This window comes from Anolis sagrei, chromosome 4 (assembly GCF_037176765.1).
Source record: "Anolis sagrei isolate rAnoSag1 chromosome 4, rAnoSag1.mat, whole genome shotgun sequence".
Lineage (NCBI taxonomy): Eukaryota > Metazoa > Chordata > Lepidosauria > Squamata > Dactyloidae > Anolis > Anolis sagrei.
Window position 1 is genome coordinate 12,585,978 of NC_090024.1, and position 27,283 is coordinate 12,613,260.

General features: G+C 40.2%; 1 protein-coding gene across 4 annotated transcripts in view; it reads left to right on the forward strand.

Annotated features, from left to right (window-relative positions):
* Positions 1–27,283, forward strand: part of FAM135B (family with sequence similarity 135 member B) — a 477,503-nt gene that overhangs the window by 105,256 nt on the left and 344,964 nt on the right. For all 4 annotated transcript variants that reach the window (XR_010909793.1, XM_060775909.2, XM_067467274.1 and 1 more), the window contains exons 4-7: positions 1,446–1,585; positions 2,546–2,616; positions 3,103–3,276; positions 9,315–9,441. Coding sequence is in view for 3 of the 4 variants with exons in the window: in XM_060775909.2 (XP_060631892.2) it covers positions 1,446–1,585; positions 2,546–2,616; positions 3,103–3,276; positions 9,315–9,441 (512 nt within the window). In the remaining variant the exon portion in view is untranslated. The remainder of the gene's footprint in view (positions 1–1,445; positions 1,586–2,545; positions 2,617–3,102; positions 3,277–9,314; positions 9,442–27,283) is intronic.

Here is a 27,283-nt window from a genome sequence, read left to right on the forward strand (position 1 = left end):
TTTCTGCCTTGATATTCTGGGATATAGAGCTGTGTGGAAGGGCTCTGGGATAACTGAGTCCACACTCAGATAATGTGGGATTTCCTGCCTTGATATTCTGGGATATAGGGCTGTGTGGAAGAACCCTCTGATTCTCTTAGCCTCATAGGAATGCTCTGAATAATCATCACTGATTAATTATAGCCAGGAAAACCCCATGATAGGTCCATCTAAGTTGGTAATGACCCGAAGACACACAATAACAACAATAAAGCATATGAAGGTGAATTGCACCAATGCAATACATCCATATCTTCTGAAGGGGGCCTAGCTATGTCTTTGGGACTATTGAGAAAACAGAGCCAGCCTATTGTACAAACGTCTACCTTCTGTAATAGGAGCCATTGTGTTATGATGTCCATCATACAATGGAATCCATAGCACCATGATGTCCATTGCACAATGATCTTGAAAACATACTAAGCTTAATTTCCTCTTGGGAATATGGATGTCAAGCATCTTTGGAATTCACCATTATGTGATTGTAAGTCAACTTGCAATGTTGTTAATACCAAACAGGGTGTCAGCCTTTATTTTAATATAAAGCTGCATTTGATATGTCCAGAGAATAAAAAGGCAAATATCATGTTGGAGAAGACTTTTATGGACACCACTAACTAGAAAAAACACAAATCAAAGTGTCTTAAAACAAGTTAAGCTTTCACTTGCCCTCAAAGGCAGGATGACTAAACTGTGATTCCCATACTTTGACCATATCATGAGAAAATATGATAATGCGTAGGAAGATAGAAAGTAGCATGGGGGAGGTTGCGAAAGAAAGGTTGCTGAAACTACCCTGAGCTCATTGGAAGAAAGGTGAGACACAAATGTTAGCAATTATTTTAGTTGTTCTTATCATCTGGAATTCATAATCAGAATTACAGTTACACATTTGTAATTTATTTGTATTTAAAACCAATTAAAATCACTAAAAAAAACACCCCGACAACAATGAAACTATTGTACTGTTTGCAACCATTTAAATACAAGCAAATAAAAGCATTATACAGTATATCTTTTGTCTAAAGAAATCAATTTTCAAAGACCTGCCAGAATAAAAGGATTGTAAGAAAAGTATCAGTTTAGTTTTTTGGGGGAAGGAAATATCAGAGTTTGGGAACAACCATGAAAACAGCCCTCTTCTGTATTCTAATCAAACATACCTTTTAAGCCTCTTTAAAAATGGCGAGGCATTCCAAGTCCATGTGTTATAAATATTATGACTCAGTTAGCCACTCTCAGGGGAAAAGTGAAACGTACATGTTTGATCGATATTGTAGGCATGGTGATGACAGAACTTCTGAGGATCGGAGATTTCATGTAATTTCAAATTACTCTGACATTTTGGAATACAAAATAGACAAGTTTCATTCTATAAATATGTAGTTTCTAATTTTGTTTTGCAGGCAATTCAATCCTCTGCTCCGCCTGCGTCCAGGACAACAGTGTCTATAGCAGAGTCTTTCAGATATTGTACAGAAATGAAGAGATTGTCATTAATGAATCTATGAACTTCAGAGTTCATCTTCTCCTCGATGGTGAGAAGGTGAGAAGTTTTTCTTTGGTTTGAGATGGTCCTGATACAAAAGGGTGTCACGAGACTTGGGTTGTGAATTGAAGGTCACAATTGTATCTGAGTTCCAAAACTAAAATGTGGATAGGCAGATGTAATCCCATGCACTTTACGGTGTGGAACAGATGAACTCCTATCACCTCTCATTAGGTGTGTCAAACACTCACTTCTGATTATCATTTTAAGAGAGAATACAACCCCTCTATCCACAGGGCATGCATTTCAAGACTTCGCATGAATATATGAAACTGCAAGTAATAACAAACCCTATTATACAAACAATTTCTGGTAGAATCATTCTGTAGAATTGAGATTGAAGGATCAATTACATGTTTCTCTATGTTACATGTTCTTCTTAGCATTCAAGTACTATGTGATGTTTTTGCCAGTGAAACGATGAAACTCTCTTCAGGTTCACTTGTATCCTATGAACCAGTGGCTCTCAAACTCTGGTCTTCCAGATGTTCATGACTTCAGCTTCCAGAATACCTGGGAGTTCAAGTCCTAAACACCTCTAAGACCAAAGTTTGGCAACCACTGCATTGCATTTCAGTTGCTTCACTCCTCTTCTGTAGCAGATTACACAAGCTTTCACTCACACAATAAATGGCAATGCTGCTCTGAAATCCCTCTTGGTTCACCATCTTTCAAGCTGTCAGTCAGCTAACTCTCTGGTAGCTTTATTTCCTTGGTACCACTTTAGTTAAGCATTAATAAATCCATGAGGAAGGTAGACCAGTGTCTTATCTGTCCAAGATAAATGGGTGGTGATCTATCTGTCCTCACTGATGGATCTATCAGGATGTTTCAGGTTCCATTTCATGACAGTATATCCAGTCTGAATATCTTTTTCTAATCACTCTAATCATCTGCCTTTTCCCATTTTGTGGGAGCTGGGTTCTAATGGTAGCTTTTCTGTTTTAACTGTTATAGGTAGAAGAAGCATTATGTGAAGCAGATTTTCAACTCAAGCTTGACCTGCAGTTTACAGACAGTGAACAACAGTAAGTGCAGTCTTCTTCCTCTTCCTCCTCCTCCTCCTCCTCCTCCTCCTCCTCCTCCTCCTCCTCCTCTTCTTTTTCACTAATGGTGCACCTATACTGTATTATAAATCCAATTTCACACCACTTTAACTACAGTGACTGATTTTGGGGTTAAATATTTGACCAAAATTCCTGTATATACATGAGTATATTTATTTGGTCTAATAGCTGCATTTAAAAACAAAACAACACCACCCACTTCCAAAGATCTGGTGGAATGCAAGTCACTTCATGTTTCTCGCTTTGGTGTCATAATATTGGCATCGCTGCTACATGTACAATTAAGAGCTAAACACCAGTCTTGTAAATGTTCCTTGTTGCTGAGAGAAACACTGCCAAGTGCTAAAAATTCCACTCACACCACGGTCCCTGGGGTCTAATGATACTGGGGAATGAGCTGGCAGAAGGTTTTTCCCTCCTCTCAACTTTCTAAATCCCTTATTCTAGGCTGAGAGATGTCTCCACCATCCCAGTGATCAGCAGCCGCACTTTGGGGCTTCATTTCCACCCAAAGCAAGGACTGCATCATCACGTCCCTGTCATGTTTGACTACTTCCATCTGTCAGCAATCTCCGTGACTCTCCATGCCTCCCTGGTGGCTTTGCATCAGCCTCTTATCAGGTAAGCAAAAGTGGCTCCAATTTCCAAATGAGAGGGGTGGTTCGTTCATTCATTCATTCATTCATTCATTCCCTACTTGTCTTACAATTCTCACTAAGTGAGCTCATACAATATATATATATTTAAAAACCCAGAATATTTTGTGTGCTTTTACCAAAACTATGAATGTTACATTTCCCATTACTGTATCTGCAGAATGATTTATTTATTTATTTATTTATTTACTTCGCTTATATACTGCAATTCTCAGCCTAATGGCGACTCATTGCGGTGTACAACATAGTAAAACAGGTGCAAAATACAAACATAGTGAAAAATAATCCGCAGTACATCATTATCAAAACATCTCATCAAAAACATCAACATTATTACAAAGCCATTCTGAGTCGTCTCATCGTCAAGTTCACAATCCGATACCATTTCCGTAGTTCCATTCCTAAGGTCAAGTTACCAGTCATTGCACTTCTATTCAAAAGCCTTCTTAAACAGCCAGGTCTTTAGCTTCCTGCGGAATATCAACAGGGAGGGGGCTAGCCTGATGTCTACGGGAAGAGTGTTCCACAGCCGAGGAGCCACCACCGAGAAGGCCCTATCTCTCGTCCCCCCAGCCGTGCATGTGACGCAGGCGGGATCGAGAGCAGGGCCTCCCCGGAAGATCTCAAAGTCCTCGTGGGCTCATAGGCCGAGAGGCGGTCAGTTAGGTATCTTGGGCCGGAACCGTTTAGGGCTTTATAGGCCAATGCCAGCACCTTGAATTGAGCTCGGTAGCAGATCGGCAGCCAGTGGAGCTGGTACAACAGGGGGGTTGTATGCTCCCTGCGCCCCGCTCCTGTTAGTATCATGGCTGCCGCACGTTGGACCAGTTGGAGCTTCCGGGCCGTCTTCAAGTAGAGAGTGTTGCAGTAGTCCAAACGGGATGTAACCAGAGCGTGGACTACCGTGGCCAAGTCAGACTTCCCAAGGTACGGGCGCAGCAGTGTTTGTTTGTTTTTCTTTAAATGTCATAATGAAAAATCCAAAATGTATAGGATTGGTAAAAGTACACTCCATATTCCAAGTTGTTTTAAAGATCATATGAGCTTGCATCCTTTTTCGAGGTTTGCGACATGATAACTTCTAAGGGAAGCGTACTACAGAATTGACTGGAGGACCTAGTAAATTCCTAAGCAGACTATTTTCTCCAGTCATGGGTAAATGAAACCATGAATATGGAATCCATGTTTGTGGGATCTTACTGTAGAATTCCTTCTTTTGGGCTTCCCACCCGGTGGGGCCAAAGCAATACTCATTGGGTTTACACATGCTCTTCTAATATCCATGTTTTCTTTAGTATTGTAAGGTTTTGGGTGGTGCATTAGGCATTTGTTTGCTCACTTCTCCTGTACGTCTTTTGGACTAGAGCCTTGACCTCCAGAATCCCCAGATTCCACTTTAATTTTCACTAGGAAACTTCCTGTTACTTTTCCTGATCTGATGTTGGAAGACAATTAATAAGACTTTTAGGAATACAACAGAATATGAATGTGCTTCTGGATGAGGCAAACCCATGTTGTTCCCATTGTTACCTATATTATATAGTACAGTATCTATCTATCTATCTATCTATCTATCTATCTATCTATCTATACAGTACAGCCATCATACATCAGAAAATGGTACCCACAGTGTTACCAATGAAATAAACCTTTCTTAATATTTATAGGTCTTCCAGGCAATTCTATGGTATGCTTCTACTGGAAGCTACCATTGGATCATGTTGGAGGAGGTGCAACTCTGGAAATTTTCCAGGTCTCCCAGGGCAACTGTGATAATTTCTAGCAAAGGTTGTTCATTTCAATAAGGTTCTCTGTTATCCATACTATCCTGTTTCCACAATAAATTGAGGAATGTATCCACCACAGATACAGAAGTCATACTGTACTTAACTCCCCTAAGAAAATGAAATATTTCAGCATCTGGATGAAGGTTCTATCAGTTGCTTTGCAATATTTCTAAATTCCTGACCTACTATGAATGAATAGCTAGAAGAATCACCTCCATTATTCCTTCTAAAACCATGTTACATACTGAAGATGATTAATAAGCACCTAAAGAACAACAGGAAAATAAACAGCCCTTTCCAAGAATGCTTGTTTGCTATTACAGGATTTTCCCCTCATTGAGGAATTTTTTTTTAACAAGCGTTGAAAGAGCTTCCACGTTTTTTCAGAACACTGCTGAGCTGAGGAACCTTTGCTATATCTGTCAAATTTAGCGGTTACAGTTTTAAAATAGCAGCTTGAGAAAATAAAAATAACACACTGTTCTTAGCACAGAAGGGAAAGCATGCATGAGGGGGTTTTGAAATGTGCCATAATGTTGATGCATTTAGCATAGGGAGTGAGTATCCTGTATCTGAAATTTTTGGCACCAGAATTGTTTTGAATTTTGGACTTTTTCAAATTTTGGGATACGTGTATTTCTATATCCGTACATAATAAGATGTCTTAGAGATGAGACCCAAGTCTAAACATGACATTTTTTTATGTTTCATATACATACTTGTATGTGTAACTGTCAGGTTATTACATATAATGTTTTTAATTACTTTGTGCATGAAACAAAGTTTGCATATGCTGAACCATCAAAAAGACATTATATTGAACATTCACGAGAACAATTTTGGATTTTAGAATTTTGAATGAGGGACATTTAAATTCTATAGGTCTATCTTCAGATGATCTATCTGGTGACTAAAGGCAGTATAAGGTAGATGTGCCTTTTAGTTTTGTCTTGACTTATGGAAACTGTGCTGGTACAGCTGTACCAGAATCCTAAATTTCCTTTCTATGCATATGATTGTTTTGGCCATGCATTTTGCAGTTGGGTGGTTGCTTCCAGGCTGCAGCCATAGGGCCAGGCACCTGCCTATCATCTTTAAGTTCTTTAGTTCCGCCCCTTTCCCCAGGGTTCTGGGAGGGAAAAGAAAGTTTTTAGTTCAGTCTTACAGTTTAGAAGCTTAGTTACAGGACATGAAAGCTTTCCCCATCTGTAGAGAAGCTCCGTTTCTTACAAAGCTCCGAGGGAAAATAGTCCCAAAGCTTCTGGGGAATACAGTTCTCAAAGTTTTGGCTGGGAAACTTACAGCCTCACAGCTCTACAAGCCTCTGGGTAAGACAGTCCTAAAGCTTCTTAAGAAAACAGTTTTACAGATCCAAAGGTTTTCCAGATCCAGCTGACAAACCTCTAAAGTTTTGGCCGATAAGGTTTACTCGGGTACCCAAAAAGCAAATTGGAACCAGCCAGCCTAAAGACAGATTGCCCAAGGAGGGGTTGGAGGGTTTTCCTTGTAAAAGAAAGAAATAGTTCACGAAGCAAGCTGCCTGTCCTTTGTGGGCAAGTTAAGAAGAATGTGTGTGTTTTGTTGAAGATCTAAGCAATACTAAAGAAGTTTGTTAAACTTTCCAAGTTTCTAAAGACTTTCAGTTCTTGTGGGTTTTTTCGGGCTATGTGGCCATGTTCTAGAGGCATTTCTCCTGACGTTTCGCCTGCATCTATGGCAGGCATCCTCAGAGGGTGAGGTCTGGAGCTGGGAAAAAGGGGGTTTATATATCTGTGGAAAAGACCAGGGTGAGACAAAAGGCTTTTGTAAGATGGGCTAGGTGTGAATCTTTTCAATTGACCACCTTGATTAGCATACAATGGGCTGACAGTGCCTGGAGCAAACTCTTAATGAAGGTGATTAGATGTCCCTGCCTGTTTTTCTCTCTGTTGTTTTAATTTTAGAATTTTTTAAAACTGGTAGCCAAATTTTGTTCATTTTCATGGTTTCTTCCTTTCTGTTGAAATTGTCCACATGTTTGTGGATTTCAATGGCTTCTCTGTGTAGCCTGACATGGTGGTTGTGAGAGTGGTCCAGCATTTTTGTGTTCTCAAATAAAATGCTGTGTCCAGGTTGGTTCATCAGGTGCTCTGCTATGGCTGATTTCTCTGGTTGGAGTAGTCTGCAGTGCCTTTCATGTTCCTGGATTCTTGTTTGGGCGCTGCGTTTGGTGGTCCCTATGTAGACTTGTCCACAGCTGCATGGTACACGGTAGACTCCTGCAGAGGTGAGAGGATCCCTCTTGTCCTTTGCTGAACGTAGCATTTGTTGAATTTTCTTGGTGGGTTTGTAGATTGTTTGTATGTTGTGTTTCCTCATCAGCTTCCCTATGCGGTCAGTGGTTCCCTTGATGTATGGCAGGGACACTTTTCCTCTGGGTGGATCTTCATCTTTACTCTTGTGGCTTGTTCTTGGTCTTGCAGCTCTTCTGATGTCTGAGGTGGAGTATCCATTGGCCTGTAGAGCCCAGTTGAGGTGGTTCAGTTCATCTTGGAGGAGGTGGGGTTCACAGATTCTTTTTGCACGGTCTGCCAAGGCTTTGATGGTGCTTCTTTTTTGACTTGGGTGATGGTTGGAGTTTTTGTGTAGATATCTATCTGTGTGTGTGGGTTTTCTGTAGACGGTGTGACCCAATTGTTGATCTGGTTTGCGGATGACTAGGACATCTAGAAAAGGCAGTCTTCCTTCCTTTTCTTTTTCCATAGTGAGCTGGATGTTTGGGTGGATGCTGTTAAGATGTTCCAGGAACCTGTTGAGTTCTTCTTCTCCATGGCTCCAAATGGTGAAAGTGTCATCCACATATCTGAACCATATCGTGGGCTTTTTGGTTGCTGTTTCAAGAGCTTGTTTTTCAAATTGTTCCATGTAGAAGTTAGCTATGACTGGGCTGAGAGGGCTCCCCATAGCTACTCCATCTTTCTGTTCGTAGAATTCATTGTCCCACTGAAAATAGCTGGTGGTGAGGCAATGGTGAAACAGCGCCGTGATGTCTTCTGGGAACCTCTGGTTGATGAGTGCCATGGTGTCTGCAACTGGGACCATGGTAAATAGAGACACCACATCGAAGCTGATCAGTTTGTCATTTGTATTTAGTTTGAGATTGCTGATTTTTTCAATGAAGTGGGCTGAGTCCTTGATGTAGTGTGTTGTGAGCCCAATGTGGCTTTGTAAAGACTTTGTTTAGGAAAATCCATAGAGCCTCTCACCCGAGGCACCCCGGCGTCCCACTGGGTACAAAGAGCATGTCCTGTTTTAAAAGACAATTGCTATAGGCCCAACGCGTGTCAGCACAGAAACCCTGTGAATTCCATAGAGTTTTTCTTTGGCTTGTAGGCACTAATAAAATTCCTTTCTCGGTGATGATCTCGACACTATAGAGTCCAGGAGCTTGGAAAAGGTACTTTATGGACTATGGATATCAGAATTATCTAACCAGAATGGTCATTTGGTGTTCTGGCTGGAATATTCTTGGAGTCCAAGAAAAATAAGTTTCCCTGCTCTAGAAATACAATTTCCAAGGTTGGTTCCATCTGTTCATGGAAAAGAAATCACATACACACAAACACATGCGCATGTTTCTTGATTTACAGTTGGGTTATAAGAAAAACCCTATTTGATGTTGTTTGCTATTTGACATCATTGACATGTTGTTTTCAAGTCATTCCAAGTTATGATGACCCTAAGCCAAACTGATCAGGATTTTTTGGGGGCCGAAGCTTAGATAGGTGGAAGATAGATAGATAGATAGATAGATACATAGATAGATAGATAGATCTTTGAATCATAGACCCAAATGGAATCCCTCATCAAGCAGGTCTACACAATCAGATCAATTAAAATACACAATTATTTATTTATTTATTTATTTATTTGCTTCATTTCTATACCGCGCTTCTCAGCCTTGTTAGGCGACTCAATGCGGTTTACACAATATAATTATCACAACACTAACAGTTAAAAAATACACAATTAAAATACACAATTAAGATCCAAAGAAGGAGACTCCACTATGCTCTAAGCCAGCAGTGCAGCCTACTGCCAAACAACTCTTACAATTAGATGTTGAATTCAAATGCTATATATCAAATGTCATCATGAGGAAGCCATAGCTTTGAGAAAGGAAGTTATGCCTCAAATGATGAAAAATGAGTCTTATTTTTCTTATGTCTCCTTTTAGCTTTACTCGCCCAGGGAAAGGCACTTGGCTTGGTAAAGGCAACATGGAAATGGGACCCGATCTGACTGGGATGTCACTAGAAAATCTAGTGTTTGGAGCTGGTTACTGCAAGCCTGCTGCGTCTGAGGTAGGAAACAGCTGTGGATACAAAATGATTTTGTTTGGGGGAGAGATGACTTTTCCTTCTCAGAAAGGGAGATAAACTAAAGCCAAACATTTCATTGTTGAGTTGATGCTTGATGGCAATTGAAGCTCAAGAGACTGTTTCTTGTTTGTGTCAGGAACTTATTGCTTACTGTCATTGAGTCTTCTGATGCCTCCTGTCTCTTTCTTTCTTTCTTTCTTTCTTTCTTTCTTTCTTTCTTTCAAAGATTAAAACTTGGAAGGGTTCCCTTTTGGACCATATCACCCAAAATGGTGCTATGATTATGAGTGTTGGACACAGAGTATATTTTCAAGGTAGCATTAATGTAGGACCCTTCCTCACAAGCCCTATATCCCAGAATACCAAGGCATAAAATCCCACAATATCTGCTTTGAGCTGGGTTATCTGAGTCCACACTCGGAGAATATGGGATTTCCTGCCCTGATATTCTGGGACATGGGGCTGTATGGAAGGACGCGTAGCTGGACACCATTTTAACTGCCATAGTTCAATGCTAGGATTTGTAGTTTGGTTTCACACTAGCACTATTTGGTAGAGAAGGATAAAGACCTTGTAAAATTGCATTGAATAGTATCAAACTGCATGAATTCTGAGGTATGGGTGCACACTAAGGACCCTTATACACAGCCCTATATCCAAGAATATCAAGGCAGAAAATCCCACAATATCTGCTTTGAACTGGATTGTCTGAGTCCACACTCAAAGAATGTGGGATTTCCTGTCTTGATATCCTGGGATATAGGGCTGTGTGGAAGGGCTCTCAGATAACCCAGTACAAAGCAGATATTGTGGGATTTTCTGCCTTGATATTATGGGACATAAGGCTATGCGGAAGGGCCCTAAGACTTTGGGAAGTCAGGGTTCAAATCCCTGCTCAGGCATGGAAACCCACTGAGAAGAATCCTTAGAATTACTATGTGTTCTCTACAATGGTCTTTGGAAGTGATTGAAAAAATATACCTCCTCTTGTGAACAGGCTGACTGTGACAAACCAATTTGGATTTTATGCAATTCTGAAAATAATTTCCCATTTTTTAAGAGTTCCCTAGCTATGACCTGGTTTGCTTTTTAGCTTGCAGAGACCATGTCAATTACAGATACAATTGAGATAATGAGCTTGTTTATCAGCAGTATATACCATGTTTAGTTATTGTTCAATGCTTCTTGTCATTTTGTAAACTTAAAATTCTCAGTAACATAAAGACAGATTGACTGTCATTTCCAACCCACATATATGTCTGAAAGACTGTCATGGCCCAAACTTTCTGTTGATTCCATGTGTACACTTCTAACTAAGGTTAATGCAACAAACACATAATTAGCTCACACTTGTTTGCACACATGCACAGATAAACCATCTACAATAGATGCAAGCATAAAAATTGCAGAAATGCACAAAGCTTTTATTTCCCCATTTTATGGACAAAGGAGTTTTATGGAAAACTGGGATTTGAAGTTTAGAAAGGAACCAGCCCTCTTTGGCAGAGAAGGCTAAAGGCCTTGTAGAACTACAACTCTCAATACCTTGAGAAATGGCAGTTAAAGGAGGAAGACAGGAGCAGAATTCAAAATGATCTTAACAGATTAGAGAAATGATTGGCAAAAACTAACAAAATGAAGTTCAACAGTGATAAATGCAAGATACTCTACTTAGACAGAAAAATATGAAATGCAAAAATACAGAATAGTGGACTATGCCTGGCTTGACAGCAGTATGTGTGAAAACGATATTGGCATCCTCATGGAAAGGAAGGTGAACATGAGGCAACAATGTCATGCTGCCAGTGGGATTTTGGCCTGCATAAATAGGAGTCTAGTGTCTAGATTCAGGGAAGTCATGCTACCCATGCTCTATTCGGCCTCAGTCAGACCACACCTGGAATACTGTGCCGAATTCTGGTCACGGCAATTGAAGGGAGATGTTGACTCTAAGATGGAATGTGTCCAGAGAAAGGTGACTAAAATGATCAAGGATCTGGAGAACAAGCTCTATGAGGAGCAGCTTAAAGAGCTGGACAGGTTTAGCCTGCAGAAGAGAAGGCTGAGAGGAGACATGATGGCTATGTATAAATATGTGAGGGGAAGTCATAGGGAGGAGGGAGCAAGGACACAGAGACTAGCCATGGAGACTAGGACTCAGAACAATGGCTTCAAACTACAGGAAAGGAAATTCCACCTAAACATGAGGAAGAACTTCCTAACTGTGAGAGCTGTTCAGCAGTTGAACTCTCTACCCAGGAGTGTGATGGAGGCTCCTTCTTTGGAGGCTTTTAAACAGAGGCTGGATGGTCGTCTGTCATGGGTGCTTTGAATGTGATTTTCCTAAGCTGGAATGTGTCTAGAGGTGGGTGACTAAAATGATCAAGGGTCTGGAGAACAAGCTCCTTCTTTGGAGGCTTTTAAACAGAGGCTGGATGGTCGTCTGTCATGGGTGCTTTGAATGTGATTTTCCTAAGCTGGAATGTGTCTAGAGGTGGGTGACTAAAATGATCAAGGGTCTGGAGAACAAGCTCCTTCTTTGGAGGCTTTTAAACAGAGGCTGGATGGTCGTCTGTCATGGGTGCTTTGAATGTGATTTTCCTGTTTCTTGGCAGGGGGCTGGACTGGATGGCCCACGGGGTCTCTTCCAACTCTATAATTCTAAAGTGGTGTCAAGCTGTATTAATTCTTCATTGTAGATACTCCCTTGATGATATGCTTAGTTGTTGTTTATGTTTTTGTTTTGTTTCTTCAAAAATATTTTCTAGAAGACTCCAACAAGATTCTTGTCCTCCACTTCTATTCTTTGGCCCATGTAAGCTATTAATTTACACCATGTGGTGCTCTTTGAGATTACATCAAACAAGTGTTAAACATCAGTTGACAAATGCAGGAGAGTATGTTAAAAATCTGAATACTGCAATTCTCGCGATAGTCCATCTGACTCTGTAACACCAGTACAAATTATTCTAGTGTTTCAATCCACTTTCATTTTTAGAGCAAATAATTCCACACCTCTGTCTTCATTTGCAGAGGAGATGGGTTTCAACCTGGCCTCCTCCTTGCTGCTTTTTCCTGCTTTGATTTTACATGTCAGAGCTCGGTGTGCTGCTGTTCTTGACAGACATCAGAGGTTCTTTGGCGAGAGTACTCAATGTGAAGAATAATTACATATCAAAAGTGTAAAGCTTGCCCTTATCCCATTTTTCTCACTCTTGCTAAGTGACAAACCAGAGATATTGGTTTTATTATTTTATTTTCAGACTCTGTTCTCAACTCCTCCTTCTGGCATCCCAGCATGGCACTACTAATTGGTGTGGCCATTCAAAAGTAAATGGCATTGGGTAGTCCTTCCTGCTCCTTTTTGAAATGACAAAAAAGGATATTTTAACATTTTTATCTTTATGGGGAATACACTAGACTAAAAGTCAGAGATATGTAGTCTATATAAGCTTTATAGAATGGCAGCTTCAGAGAAATAGACTACTGAAAGCTTGCTTTTTTTTAAGTGCGAGCTACTCTTACAGTTTTAGCCATTGCAATGGGTTGTGATTCACTCTCCACCATGCTTTCAAAGTCACAGAACCATATTAATAATCTGTCAGGCATTTTAAGTATAGTTGGTCCTCCATATAGGGGTACAGAAACCCCATAAAAGTAGGAAAATGCAAATGCTGGAACTCAAGCAACTAGCAAAAAAAAATCAAAGAAATAGTTCCAATAGTTTCAATCAAAGAAATAGTTTCCTAGTTCCAACAGACCTCACTACCTCTGAGGATGCTTGCCATAGATTCAGGTGAAACATCAGGAGATAATGCCTCTAGACCATGGCCATATAGCCCGAAAAAACCTACAACAACCCAAAGAAATAGTACTTAAAAATAAAATAATTTTTGGAGGAACAGATCTGTTACAGGAAAACTATGTTACATTAAGTTAAATGTCTCTCTATTTGTCTTTATTTGCTTCTATTTATAGCATTTCAATATTCTTATTAATATCAAGTCAATACAGAGTTTATAGTATAATATAGTATGTGGAATAGTATTACTTAGGCTTATCTTGAATAGCAACTCTCAATCAGAAATTATATCCCCATATGTGATGATTAACTGAAGTCCACTGTATCTCCAAAGGCAGTACAAAGCTTCCTTGGGAAGCTGGCATGGGCAGGACTGTGATGGAGCGAGCTAAACAGTGGCAATCTCAGTCACACATTCACAGGAGCATACACCCAATGAAGCCTATGAATTCACAACCTTTGTGGGTGGGGATGGCAATTGGTGGCTAAGAGTTCCGTGGCCCCGCTTTGACAAATGCAAGGGGAAGAACCAAGCAGTACTGATTCCAGTTGTATCCCCCATGAAACTTACTAACTTGCAAGCTTCAAGGGGGAAGTGGATAGCAACTGAGAACACTGTGACCCTGCTCTCCAAAACAAGGGGAGAGCCAAGCAATTGCAGTGGGTGTCACCAATCAGCCACATAAACTGTTAATTGGTAAGAGGGATTGCTGGTGGTCTGCCCATCTGAATCTAAAGGCTGCTTAGCACTGAAGTGTGTAGAATGCTTCATAGTGGGGAAAAGTAATAGACTTACAACCTCATTAGACAGGACATCGTAGGATGCTTCACCAGCACTCCAGCAGTGGATGAGTATTCTGCCCATCTCATATCATAGAATCAAAGAGTTGGAAGAGACCTCATGGGCCATCCAGTCCAACCTCCTGCCAAGAAGCAGGGATGTTGCATTCAAATCACCCATGACAGATGGCCATCCAGCCTCTGTTTAAAAGCTTCCAAAGAAGGAGCCTCCACCACACTCCGGGGCTGGACTTTTGGCAGACTTTTGCTGGACTTTTGGCAGAAGCCCTGTCCATAAGTGGAGTGGGAATATCATACAACACTTCCCACCCAACACAGAAGTCTGCTCAAGTTGTGCTGCCTCCAATGGAACCAGCACAGGTCCTCGGGGCTAAGGCAATGCTCCCCATGTATGATGGGGGAAATATCGTTGAGAGGGAGCTGTACTTGGGGCGGTGAATTTGCCCTGCTGCCCCTCCTTTTTTGGGGGGGGGGCAAAGTGAGACACTTTGCCTTGCTTTTGTGACAAGGCCCTTAGATGATTTGAATGACCCGGAATGTTTTGCTTCTTACCTATCCTGACCCCTCTAAGATGTAAACAGATACTCTTAGGGATGTTTCTCTGCCTTTTTTTCCTCACAAGCCCTTTCTTGATGTAGCTAGCTAAGTTAGATCAGCACCCTGAGCAACTTTCCTATCTTAGTATGTAGCTCCCACAATAAATCTTGATTTCTTCATCCAAGCCATTGTTGTGTTTGCTCCTTAAATCAAGATATCTAGCAGTTGCCTACCCTCTTAACATTCACTCAGAAGCTCCAGGCTCTTGGAGGTGGTTGACAACAACCATCCTGATCGCTGGTGTTCCCTTTCTCAAATCCAAGGCCAACATGTGAATGTGCATGTAGCAACCTCAGGCCTGGGGACAGGAAGCAGAAAACTCATAAAAAAATCAAATCCGTGAATTTCTGAATCTCCGAATGTGGGGACTTAAATGCTTGTAACTTCTACACCTAATTTTGGGCTGTCTTTTTACTTGCTCCAATGTTATTTTTATGATCATATTTTACTTGGTTGGTTTCAGAATAACTTAATTATATGTAATAGACACTGAAATCAATAGAATCTACATTTAAAAGCATGGTTCACTTATTCCATTGATTTTGGTGAAACCTGCATTCAATGAATTTAGTCTGCCTCTGACTTAAGATGTGTGTTTAAATGATTCAGTTTTTCAGCATTACATTTTATGAGGGTTTTTTTTTCCTTTGTAAACTTTCCTGGGAAAGTGTTTTAAAAGAGTGAAATGTAAGGTTAATTTTTGATAATAACAGATGAAAGAATCTATGATGATTATAAGTGCTGAAGAGGCTGATCTGGTCTCCCATTTTAACCTTATTCTTCTTTTAATGATGCCTTCTTTCACCAGAAATAGCTTATAATTATCACACTGGGGTTTCTAATCTACCTCCCACTAGCTATGTCCAGTTCTATGGTCCAAAGTCAGATTCGTGGCATAATTTGTTTTTCTTCTTGTGATTGCTGGCATGAGGTGGGTGGAAATATCTATTTTCTATGTCTGATTGACAGGAAAACAGATTCCTGTTGTTAATTGAGGATGGTGCCTGGTAAGTCAGGATCAGGGATCTTTACAATCCCAGCATATTTATACAGTACTAGTGGTCCCCTGCCACGTGTTGCTGTGACCCAGTCTAGTGATCTGGAAAATAAAGTAATGAGAAAGTGTTGGTTTCGAATATATGTGATGTCTTTCTGCTTGTGGGTAAACAGTATTTTTGCTGTTCCTTTGCCAGTGTTGATGTGGAAATTGTCTGCTTTGCCTACTCTGGAAAATGCAACATATCATTGTCCTTCTTTAGGAGTCTCTTTCAAATCTTTGATACTGCATCTGTCATATACATGTGTGTGTGTGTGAATGGCTGGATGGCCCTTTGTCAGGAGGGATTTGATTATGTTTTCTTGCCCTGGTAAAGGGAGTTGAACTGGATGGCTTTAAGGCAGCATTTCTCAACCTGGTAAGTCAAGACCCCGGGGGGGGGGGGGGTCACCAAAGACCACCAGAAAACACAGTATTTTCTGTTGGTCATGGGGGTTCTGTGTGGGAAGTTTGCCCCAATTCTGTCGTTGGTGGGGTTCAGAATGCTCTTTGATTGTAGGGGAACTATAAATCCCAGTATCTAAAACTCCCAAATGTCAAGGTCTATTTTCCCCAAACTCCATCTGTGTTTATATTTGGGCATATTGAGTATGCATGCCAAGTTTGGTCCAGATCCATCATTGTTTGACTCCACAGTACTCTCTGGATGTTGGCGAACTACAACTCCAAAACTCAAGGCCAATGCCCACCAAACCATTCTAGTGTCTTCTGTTGGTCAGGGGAGTTCTGTGCGCCAAGTTTGGTTCAATTCCATTGTTGATGGAGTTCAGAATGCTCTTTGATTGTAGGTGAACTAGAAATCCCAGCAACTACATCTCCCAAATGACAAAATCATAATTTTTTGAGTGATGGTCACTCCTTGTGTTGTGAGACGTTTTGTTGCCAAATTTGGTGTGATTTCGTTCATTGGTTCTTTTGTTTTTAAGGTACTCATTATGCACAGAACATTTTTATAGATAGATAGATAGATAGATAGATAGATAGATAGATAGATAGATAGATAGATAGATAGATGGAATACATAAGGATCATGAATACAAATTAGATATATGATCATGTTTTTATGAATTCCAGAGGATGTATTGTGTTGAATGAAAAGTAGTTACATGAGGATCTGAATCTACCTAAAGGTGATTCAGGAGAGGCAATTATTCCTTTTTTTGGGAATATCAGAAGCAATCTAAGTAGTGTGAAAAAACTAAGAGGTCTAAAAACATAACCAAAGGGATTCAAGTAGAGTCCTGACATCACTCAATTCCTTTCCATGAACCAAAGGGTTAGATAGTAGAATATTTTCTACAAGCTTTTAAAAGATGGCCTTAAAATACATTGTGATGAAACATGTTAGCCTTCCCAACCATGCATACAATTAGTTAATTTTTTAGCAGTTTCATCTCTAAGCACAGAAATTCCTACTCAGCATTTGAGCAGACAACCGGCTATTCATAAGTTAAGAGGGCAAGATGGGAAACCACTAGGTCAAAAAGCTCCTGTGGGCTTACATAAGTTCAGGCCCGTTGTTCTGATGTCTTTTAAGGTCACCTAAATCCTAGAAGCAGTCTTGTGTCCTTTTGTTCCTGCCACAAATGCCTTTCTCTTTGAGCAGCCTATATGAGCAACTCTAGCAACTATATGAGCAAGAGAGATATTGACAAGCTGGAATGTGTCCAGAGGCGGGCGACTAAAATGATCAAGGGTCTGGAGAACAAGCCCTATGAGGAGCGGCTTAGGGAACTGGGCATGTTTAGCCTGAAGAAGAGAAGGCTGAGAGGAGATATGATAGCCATGTATAAATATGTGAGAGGAAGCCACAGGGAGGAGGGAGCAAGCTTGTTTTCTGCTTCCTTGGAGACTAGGACGCGGAACAATGGCTTCAAACTACAAGAGAGGAGATTCCATCTGAACATTAGGAAGAACTTCCTGACTGTGAGAGCCGTTCAGCAGTGGAACTCTCTGCCCCGGAGTGTGGTGGAGGCTCCTTCTTTGGAAGCTTTTAAGCAGAGGCTGGATGGCCATTTGTCAGGGGTGATTTGAATGCAATATTCCTGCTTCTTGGCAGGGGGTTGGACTGGATGGCCCTTGAGGTCTCTTCCAACTCTTTGATTCTATGATTCTATGATTCTATAGAAACTAGCACACTATGTTGTATCATCTTCAAACGGCTCTTTTACCCCCTTGAATTCTCTCTTCTTTCCTAAAGATGTCTTCAGTGCTTATCCAAAGTATTGATATGTTCAGCCCCAGAAAAAAAAGCAAAAAACTAGAAAGAGATAGAAAAAAGCCATTAACTCTGCTAACTCTGCTAACTATGGAGCAGAAGGTTTGTACATAGCAGTTTGCCTTCAGAAAGCAAGGGCCCTCTATTCGTTTGTCATATCTACTCCCTTTTCTGTCTGAAGTTTTAAGAAAAGGCTTAGATGCATTTTCCTCCATCCCCTAGACCAGTGGTTCTCAACCTGGGGGTCGCGACCCCCAGGGGGGTCACCTGGCCATTTCGGAGGGGTATTTACATTATGATTTGTATTTACATTACGATTTGTAACCATAGCAAAATTACAGTTATAAAGGAGCAACGAAAATAATTTTATGGTTGGGGGTCACCACAACATGAGGAACCGTATTTAGGGGTCCCGGTGTTAGAAAGGTTGATAATCACTGCCCTAGACAATAAAACGAAGCTCTGGCTATTGAAATAGCAAAACAGTTTTTGCTTTCAGAGACCTGAGCTCCCCAATGAGCTGGTATATTTTGCAATGTTCTTCCTCATTATCTGAATCTCTACAGGCAGAAACCTAGAGAAATGTGTCATGGCCAGGCCATGACTGAGCTATTTGTGTTTCATCAAAATGAAAAAAGCAAAGCGCTCACTGGAACACGTTGAGTTCACTGGACAATTTGCAGGCGGATACTTGGTCTCTTGAATTTATCAGTATTTGTGAAGATTATAAGGATGTAAATCTCTGAATATTTCATCCCATGGAAGAATCATTTTCAAGGTTTCTCCCTGCTGTGGGAGACAAATGTGTAGTTCTGCAGCATTTTCATTCATTATTCAGATATCTTGTAGTCTTTCAATATTTAGCTGTCTTGAGTCCCTATAACAGGAGAAAAGCAGGATAAAAATAAAGTAAGTAAAAATGAATAAATAAATAAGTTTGTTCCATATTAAAAAAAACCCACCACATTTTGTGTGTCTAAGCTTATATGGTTCTTTTAATGCTAGAAAATTATTTGGACATTTTCTCATACAGAAATATTTTTCCAGAATCATATATGCAACTGTCTTTTGGCACAAATGCCATTTTTGCAAGCATAACCACACAATCCTCTCATGTGTTCCAACAAATAGTTCTTTTTTGAACAAAACAGGGTTTTTTTTGCCAAAAATGTAGGTTTTGCACAATATAATTTCTGAAGCATATGTGTTCACTACAAACTGTTTGAGTTGAAGGAAAATTAACAAATGTGTTTTTGGCACAAATTTCCTTTTTCTACAACCCCGCCCCACTCACTTTTTGTTTTGCACATAATAATTTCCCGAACACTTAAGGATGAATGAATACTAGGCAAAAATGTGCAAATTTCTTGTGTCTGTGTACTTCTCAGCTTCCTGAGTGTTGGGGAAACCCATTTTGACACCAGGAAACATGAGGAAGAACTTCCTGACTGTGAGAGCCGTTCAGCAGTGGAACTCTCTGCCCCGGAGTGTGGTGGAGGCTTCTTCTTTGGAAGCTTTTAAACAGAGCCTGGATGGTCATCTGTCAGGGGTGATTTGAATGCAATATTCCTGCTTCTTGGCAGGGGGTTGGACTGGATGGCCCATGAGGTCTCTTTCAACTCTTTGATTCTATGATTCTATGTTCATCAAACTTGAATTTGTTTCATTTGTTAAGTGTTTTGTTGTCAGCAACCTTTTATATAAGAATATGCTCCAGCATTTGCCTCTTAACCCCCGAAATAACGAGACTGGACAACAAAGTTTGGATTCAAATTTGGGCAACTTTATTAAATGTTACCTATTTAACTTTAACTGAACTCAACTATGTGACTAGGAACTTGGTGGCCAAAGCGAGGCAGTGTCCTCAGCTATTCAGTGTGTAATATCTGTGTCCCCTGGAGCCCAAACCGGGCAACCTCTAAGATAAAAGTCTGGAGAAGCCTGTATCAAACTATTGATATCAGACTCTCCCGTTTCTGTGCCATGTGATGTCTCCTCACCCATTTGATGATCTCTAGGTGAGTGTTTGTTGTGCAATGACCCCCACCCTTAAGGGGTGCCTTGTGTATACATCAATATCTGTGTTTTCCTATGCTATTTATGCTAATTAAAACGCACCATCCCAGCTAGCCCCTAATAACAGTATAGGGTAGGCAGGAAAAAAAACCCAGAACATAGGGGGCAAAAAATTCCTACCCAGTTCCAGAAGGCAACCAACGAATTATACTGTCAGTGGGCGGGCGTAGTGGGTTGAATTCTCATGGCAGAATGAGGGAGGAGGCTGGCTGTATCAGTCAGCCAGCCCTGCCCTCTTTTCCAGATGGTTCCACTGGAACCATCCATTCTCTTAATTTGGGGGGACGGGACGCAAATAGCTCCCCCCCCATTGGTGTGGCGAGTCCCTTATTGAGGTGAAACCTAACATGGATTCCTATCTTTTTAGGTGTGATATGGATGTGTTGGAACACTCTTTCTTTAATGTATAACTTTCCTTTAGCCCCTGAAAAAGCCCAAGTGTTAGCCATTTTTTTTATAAACAGTGGTTGAGATCCTGTCACAGATGTAGTTAGTACAAATGCATAACTAACTTCCAATATCTCCTGACTATTCCCATAAACCCACATTAACATCTATTCTGTTGGCAATGGGGAATAGCAGGATATTTCCAGCCTCCCCCCCCCCCCCACCACCACCTCTAGTCTATAGTGTGATGTGAGCTGCAATAAAGGTCCCTCTTATGACGGGTGACCCACAGGGTCTTGCTGGTAGAGATATGGAAACATCATCTGGTTGGGAGACAACATGTATCCCAAAATCACCAAGGGGGGTTAATGGCTCTCATGTTCCAATTCAGCCATTATAACATGCTGGCTCTTATATAACCTAACTTAAATATAAGACTACTGCTGAAGGACAGTGATGATAAGCTTGAAGGCCAAAGCATTGCTAAAGCAGGCACATTGTTCCTAAATAGCCATCCTTTTTTAAAAAAAATGAGTCAACAAGTTACATAAACTATTATCTTTCTTACAAACCTTCTGGCTACCAAATATGTCCTTTTTTTATACCACCCAGAATAGAAAGATGATCCGGGAAGAAAGAAAATAAGGCATAATAAGCTACTGAATAATGGTAAATTGTTCCAGTGCTCACGAAATTTCATTGTCCTTAGCTGTAAATTAGGTTTGGGCTCCTAGATAAACTATGAATAATACACTAGCAGGAGCAGGAAAGCATAAAAATCAGGAGGAGAATAAAATGAAATGGATGCAAATCTCTATTATGCTTGCTTCCCAGCTATTATTTTTGCACATTGGTGAAATGCAGCAATTGAGAGCTGTTTTCTTTAAAACAAGTTTTCCATGCATTCAGATGGTGGAGGGTAAGGGAAATAATTACACAAAAATAATGTGATGCTGTTTGGATATAGTCTCTCAACAACCAAACTTTTGGGACAAGAAATTCTTGATACAATTGGGAATGCAATTGGTAATGATGGGCTCACCATGTTCCATCATCTAATCTGGTGGCTAAACATGGATTGCATGTGAAGTATCAAGGTCCTTCATCCCCATAGTCCAGGACTCTTCTGAAAACTGCTCCTTCTGACTTATGGAGTAGAGTGCAATACTCACGACTTCAAATTATAACCTAATACCTCCACCAATCAACTGTAAATCCAGCTGTACTGTTTTCCATACTCAGTGGTCTCAGGGAGCTTCTCAAGATATTTAAAAGTTTTGGAAGAATGAAATCAATGTTTTTTGCTTCCCAAAATGAATTGCTTGTTTCTGATCTGATAAAAGTTGAGAAACTTTTTGGCCCACAACTGTGGTGGAGATGAGAGAATGTCAAAAATGCACTGATAAAAATGTTCTGTCCATCACAATTAAATCATGTAGAGCCATAAGGAATGACAAATGCTGACTGCACTAAATCCGGGTATGTTATAAGATAGTGGGTGAGAAAATTGCCAATGGCAACAGCCAATACTGTGAGGAGAATCAATTCATAGAGATAATGTTGGAAAAGGTTGAGAAAAGAATATGCCCTGGCAGAAGTTATTTTCTATTCTGTCCACATCCTTGTTGCTAGAATATATGTTTTCTTTGAGAGTAGACAACATGGTTCATATGGTCCATTCCTAGAAGTTTCACAAAAAATATATTATTTCTGCACAGAAAACGGCATTTTATGCACAAAACAAACACATGAAAACTTTGTGTAGCCTAAGTACCAAATTAAAAAGATTTTTTATCAGTTCAAAATGCTTTTCACAGGGTTTCTTGAATATTGTAGAATTTTTTTAAAATCAAATATCCTTCCCATCTCTAGTACAAGTATGTATCTAGCACAAAGCCACCATATGAGCATATATTTTTCTACTTGCAGTTTTATGTGGAATATTCTGGTGCTGTTATGAACCAGAGAAATTCATAGATTGATTCCAAATCAAAAAATATACCAAGAAATAATCATTTATTTTGCGCCCATGAAAGCTGTATAATAGTTGGGTTGGGATAATGTAGATTTTTGCAAGTAGACATATGTTCAGAGACTGTAGGAATATGTAGAATGTGTAGTATATCTATAATATTTGCAAAATATCTCATTGTCAACACATGTTTGTTTCAATGTATTGTAACATCCTGTAGCGAAATCATTGACCTCCATAACACAATGTTCTTGTTCTGCAACAATAAAACAAGAAGCAGTTTGTACTTGTCTGAACTTTGTATAATTTACACAAAAATGGATCTGTAAAAATGTTCTCTTTTCTCTTTGTGAGGCAAAACATGTACAATGCAAGCACAGAAGGATTGGTTGTTTGGTTGTAAAAATACAAATAAGTCCCCTGATGTTTCTGGTTTTTCAAAGTCCCTGCGTCACAATTTGTGCAGTTTGGATAAAACTCTAATGACATGAGAATGGGGTGCACGCCTCCTATATTCGGATCATGTGAACACCCCATTCTTATTTCGACATAGGCACCCATGGGAGTCAGTTAGGAGGGACAGAAACATGGAGGAGGTGAATTGCATATCACCACAGTCGAATGGATGCACTCCCCAGCTAGATCCAGGACTGCTCTGGAGCATATCTAAACCATGCTAAATTGCCCAATTTAAATAAATCCTATGTTTGGAAAAAGAAAAGATGGTGGAAGACCTCAGTGAAGAGATGTAATTTTGACTGGGAAGGATAGAAAACTCTCTCTCTCTCTCTCTCTCTCTCTCTCTCTCTGTGTGTGTGTGTGTGTGTGTGTGTGTGGGAAAGGTTGGAATCATTTATCAGTATCAGTAGACAGCTTGGCATTTCCTTTGTAGCATTTGCTTGCCACTTTTTAATTATTTTTCTTTGCAAGTGTTTTGTAAGTGCATCATTTCTCCAATCCTTCATTTCTACGGAAAGAAGACAGGTCATGTTAGCTGAGATACTTTGCAGATGGCTTGATAGCAAGGTGATATTCCTGCAGATGTCAGGAGGGCCTCTTGAGTGGATACAGTGACTGGGTGCCATTTCTTATCCTGACAGGTCACAATGTTCCTTGTGAAACTTCACAGTGTGATAAGTGAAAGCAGAGTAGCAACTTACATTTCTGCCAATAAGAGCTGACAGCACCTGAATGGAACCTGTGACTCCAGGGAGGAAGCAGACAGTGTGCTTAAACCTCAGTCTTCTACTGTTTCTTAATAAGGGATGCTGTGGTGTGTGACTTTCTACCATGCTGTGATGATGGAAAAGCTGCTTGATAAGCTTATTGACAGCTTTTCCATCAGCAAAGCAGAGCATAAAGACACAAAGGCCGATGCTATGGTTTGAACATTAGACTACTTGCCTGGAGACCAGAGTATGAATTGCCACTTGATCATGGAAACCCATTGAGTGACTTGGGAATGTTATATTCTCTTAACCTCAGAGGAAGGCAAGGGCACCTCCTAACAAAATTTGCCAATACAACATTTTGATAGGTTTTCTATAAGGTTGCCATAAGCTGAAGACCTGTAAGGCACACATTAGCAACACGACTATTGCAACAACTTAAATTGTCTCTGTGGCCATGTGTGTGTTTATGCTTTCTTCAACAATGACATTTATGTATAGGGAAAAATGGAGTCCACATATCCATGGTGGTGGAGGTGGCATTATTATAATTATTATAATCATAATTACATAACAGACAATATTATTATTTATTGTAAAGATGGCATTATTAACCACTGGGAGAGGTCATCCAGAGTTTTGGAATTTGGTGTCACCTGTACACAACTCTATTACTCATTTCCACCTAAAGCCAAGGGAGCTGCTCAGGTCCTGAACAGACAGGTTCTGGTAGCTGTGATGTTCTGGATGAGGACTAACAAACTGAAGCTGAATATAGATAAGACAGAGGTCCTCCTGGTCAGTTGCGAGGCCAATTGGGTATAGGGTGGCAACCTGTACTCAGTGGGGTTAAACTCCCCCTAACGATGCAGGTCCACAGTCTGGGGGTTCTCCTGGACTCATTATTGACCCTGGAGGCTCTGGTATCAGCGGTGGCTAGGAGGGCTTTCGCACAACTAAAACTTGTGTGCCAACTGCACCCATACCTCGAAAAGGCAGACCTGGCAATGATTGTGCATGCCTTATTTACATCTTGAATGGATTACCTCAATGCACTCTACATGGTGCTGGCTCTGAAGATGGCTTGGAAACTACAATTAGTACAAAGATCAGCAGCCAGGCTATTAACAAGAGCATACCATCCCTCTGTTAAAACAGAGGTTTTAATTGGTCTTTCATTTTTAAAGAAGCCAGAAACATACTGTGAAATATGCTAATTCTTTAATTGATTCTTCTTCCTAATTATTTCTTTTTATAGCTTATTTCAAAATGTCTCTTGTCAAAAGAAAATAATTCACAACAATACCATCATAACTATTTCTTTGTTAGTAGTATCTTGTAAATATTCCATAATGACCTGCCACATTACGGAAGAGAAGTAAATCAATAAATGCAAAGCAAGGTGGCAATTACAATGGTGTGAGATGTAAATTAAAAAGATGGTTTATGATTCTATGATGCTCCTGTTCCAAGATGCATTGTGGCAATACTTATGGGAAATAATTTGAAATTGTCTAGTAGTCAAGTTGTTGGGATTGATTGTTCAGACCTAGATTTAGCTGCATGCTGAATTAATGAATTTAAGCAAGTGGGAATGGTAAATTCCAGGAGAAGCTTAACCACTTAATTGTGTTGAATATGTTAACTGACATGTGTACCAACCACCATGTGGCCATACTTTATGTCAAATGGTAATATTTATCAAGGAAACCCACATTTGAAAACAATGGTGTCAAATGGGCAGCTAAAATGGTAAAGGCCTGGAAGCCATGTCTTATGTGGAGCACTTTAGGGATATGGTCATGCATAGCCTGGATAAGGAAAGTCAAAGAAGGACATGATAGTTGTGTTCACATATTTGTAAAGATGTCACATTGAGGAGAGAGTAAACTTATTTTTTGTTCAATGTATTGTCGAAGGCTTTCATGGCCAGGACCACTGGGTTGTTGTAGGTTTTTCCAGGCTATATGGCCATGTTCTGGAGGCAATTTTTCTCCTGACGTTTTGCCTGCATCTATGGCAAGCATCCTCAGAAGTAGTGAGGTCTGTTGGAAGTAGGAAAATGGGTTTATATATCTGTGGGATGACCAGGGTAATGTTTCAGCTGATCACCTTGATTTGCATTCAATGGCCTGGAAGCGCCTGGGGGGAATCTCTTGTTGAGAGTGATTTTATGTGCCTGTTTGTTTCCCCTCTGTTGTTTTGCTGTTGTAATTTTTGAGTTTTTTAATACTGGTAGCCAGATTTTGTTCATCTTCATGGTTTCCTCCTTTCTCTTGAAATTGTCCACGTGCTTGTGGATTTCAGTGGCTTCTCTGTGTAGTCTGACATGGTGGTTGTGAGAGTGGTCCAGCACTTCTGTGTTCTCAAATAATATGCTGTGTCCAGGTTGGTTCATCAGGTGCTCTGCTATGGCTGATTTCTCTGGTTGGAGTAGTTTGCAGTGCCTTTCATGTTCCTTGATGCGTGTCTGGGCGCTGCGTTTGGTGGTCCCTATGTTCTTTTTTGTTGCTCCAAAGACTAGAACATGAAGAAAAAAAATAAAACTACTGGAAATATTAGGAAGAACTTCCCCATGGTGAAAGCTGTTTGACAGTAGAATCCACTGTCTCAGAATATGCTAGAGTCTCCTTTCCTGGAGGGCTTTAAACAAAGATGGCCATCTTTCAGGGGTATTTTGATTGTGTTTCTGCATGGAAGAATGGAGTTGGACTAGATGGCCCTTATGGTCTCTTCCAACTCCATGATTCTCTGAATAGACTGAATTCATGGCACACAGTATCTGACTGCCTGCCAAGTCAATCTACCTTGTTCTGTTATTTTGAATTAATTTGAAAATAACATAAGGCTCCTCTAGGATCATATATTCTGATCTAACACATGCTAAGTTAGCATTTGTCAAGCAACCATCCAGAATACCCAGCTGTTATTGCTATTTGCTCAAAAATTAATTATGTTGAGCTAGGTCAAATACCCATATACTTATCTTAGTCGAGCCGATTGTGGTATTTGAAAAAAGAAGGATTGGGTTGACTTTGAGGAAACAGACAAAATGAAAGGGGTTAGCTAGCTTTTCAAGCTGTGGTATTTGAGGTAGGTGACAACAGGGATTTCTTTTCAGTTCAACAAACCTGAAAGATGTAAATGTGTGAGGAAGTGACATGTACAGATTTGCTCAACTTGTCTGAGGATTTATATTTGCTCCACAGAAAAAGCACTGCCCTTTTACGGATATTATGTGCATGGGCATTCTCTTCTGCTTATGGAAATCTTTTTTTCAGGGGGGTAAAATTTGCTCTCCCTCTACTTCCAATAAGAATGTTTTCGTTTAGCTTTGCTATGTATGATGCTTTGTTTCAAATAAAAAAATATTATCTGTTCTTATGGATCTGCTGCTTTGTCTCCAAGTTATTCATTCTAGGTTCCTCGGTTTTAAAAGATTTGAATTTCCCATCAATCTGAGAGTGTTGACTGAAGTAAGAGTCATATTTTAGCCAACATATTGTTTACTTGGTACAGAATGAAGAATGACTTTGGTTAGACTTCACCTGGAATACTGTGTCCAAATCTGAGCACCACAGTTTAAAAGAGATATCGACAAGCTGGAATGTGTCCAAAGGAGGGCAACTAAAATGATCAAAGGGCTGAAGGCCATGAATCCCTCTGAGGAGTGTCTTTAGGAACTGGGTATTTTTAGGCTGCAGAAAAGAAGATTGAGAGGAGACATGATAGCCATGTATAATAT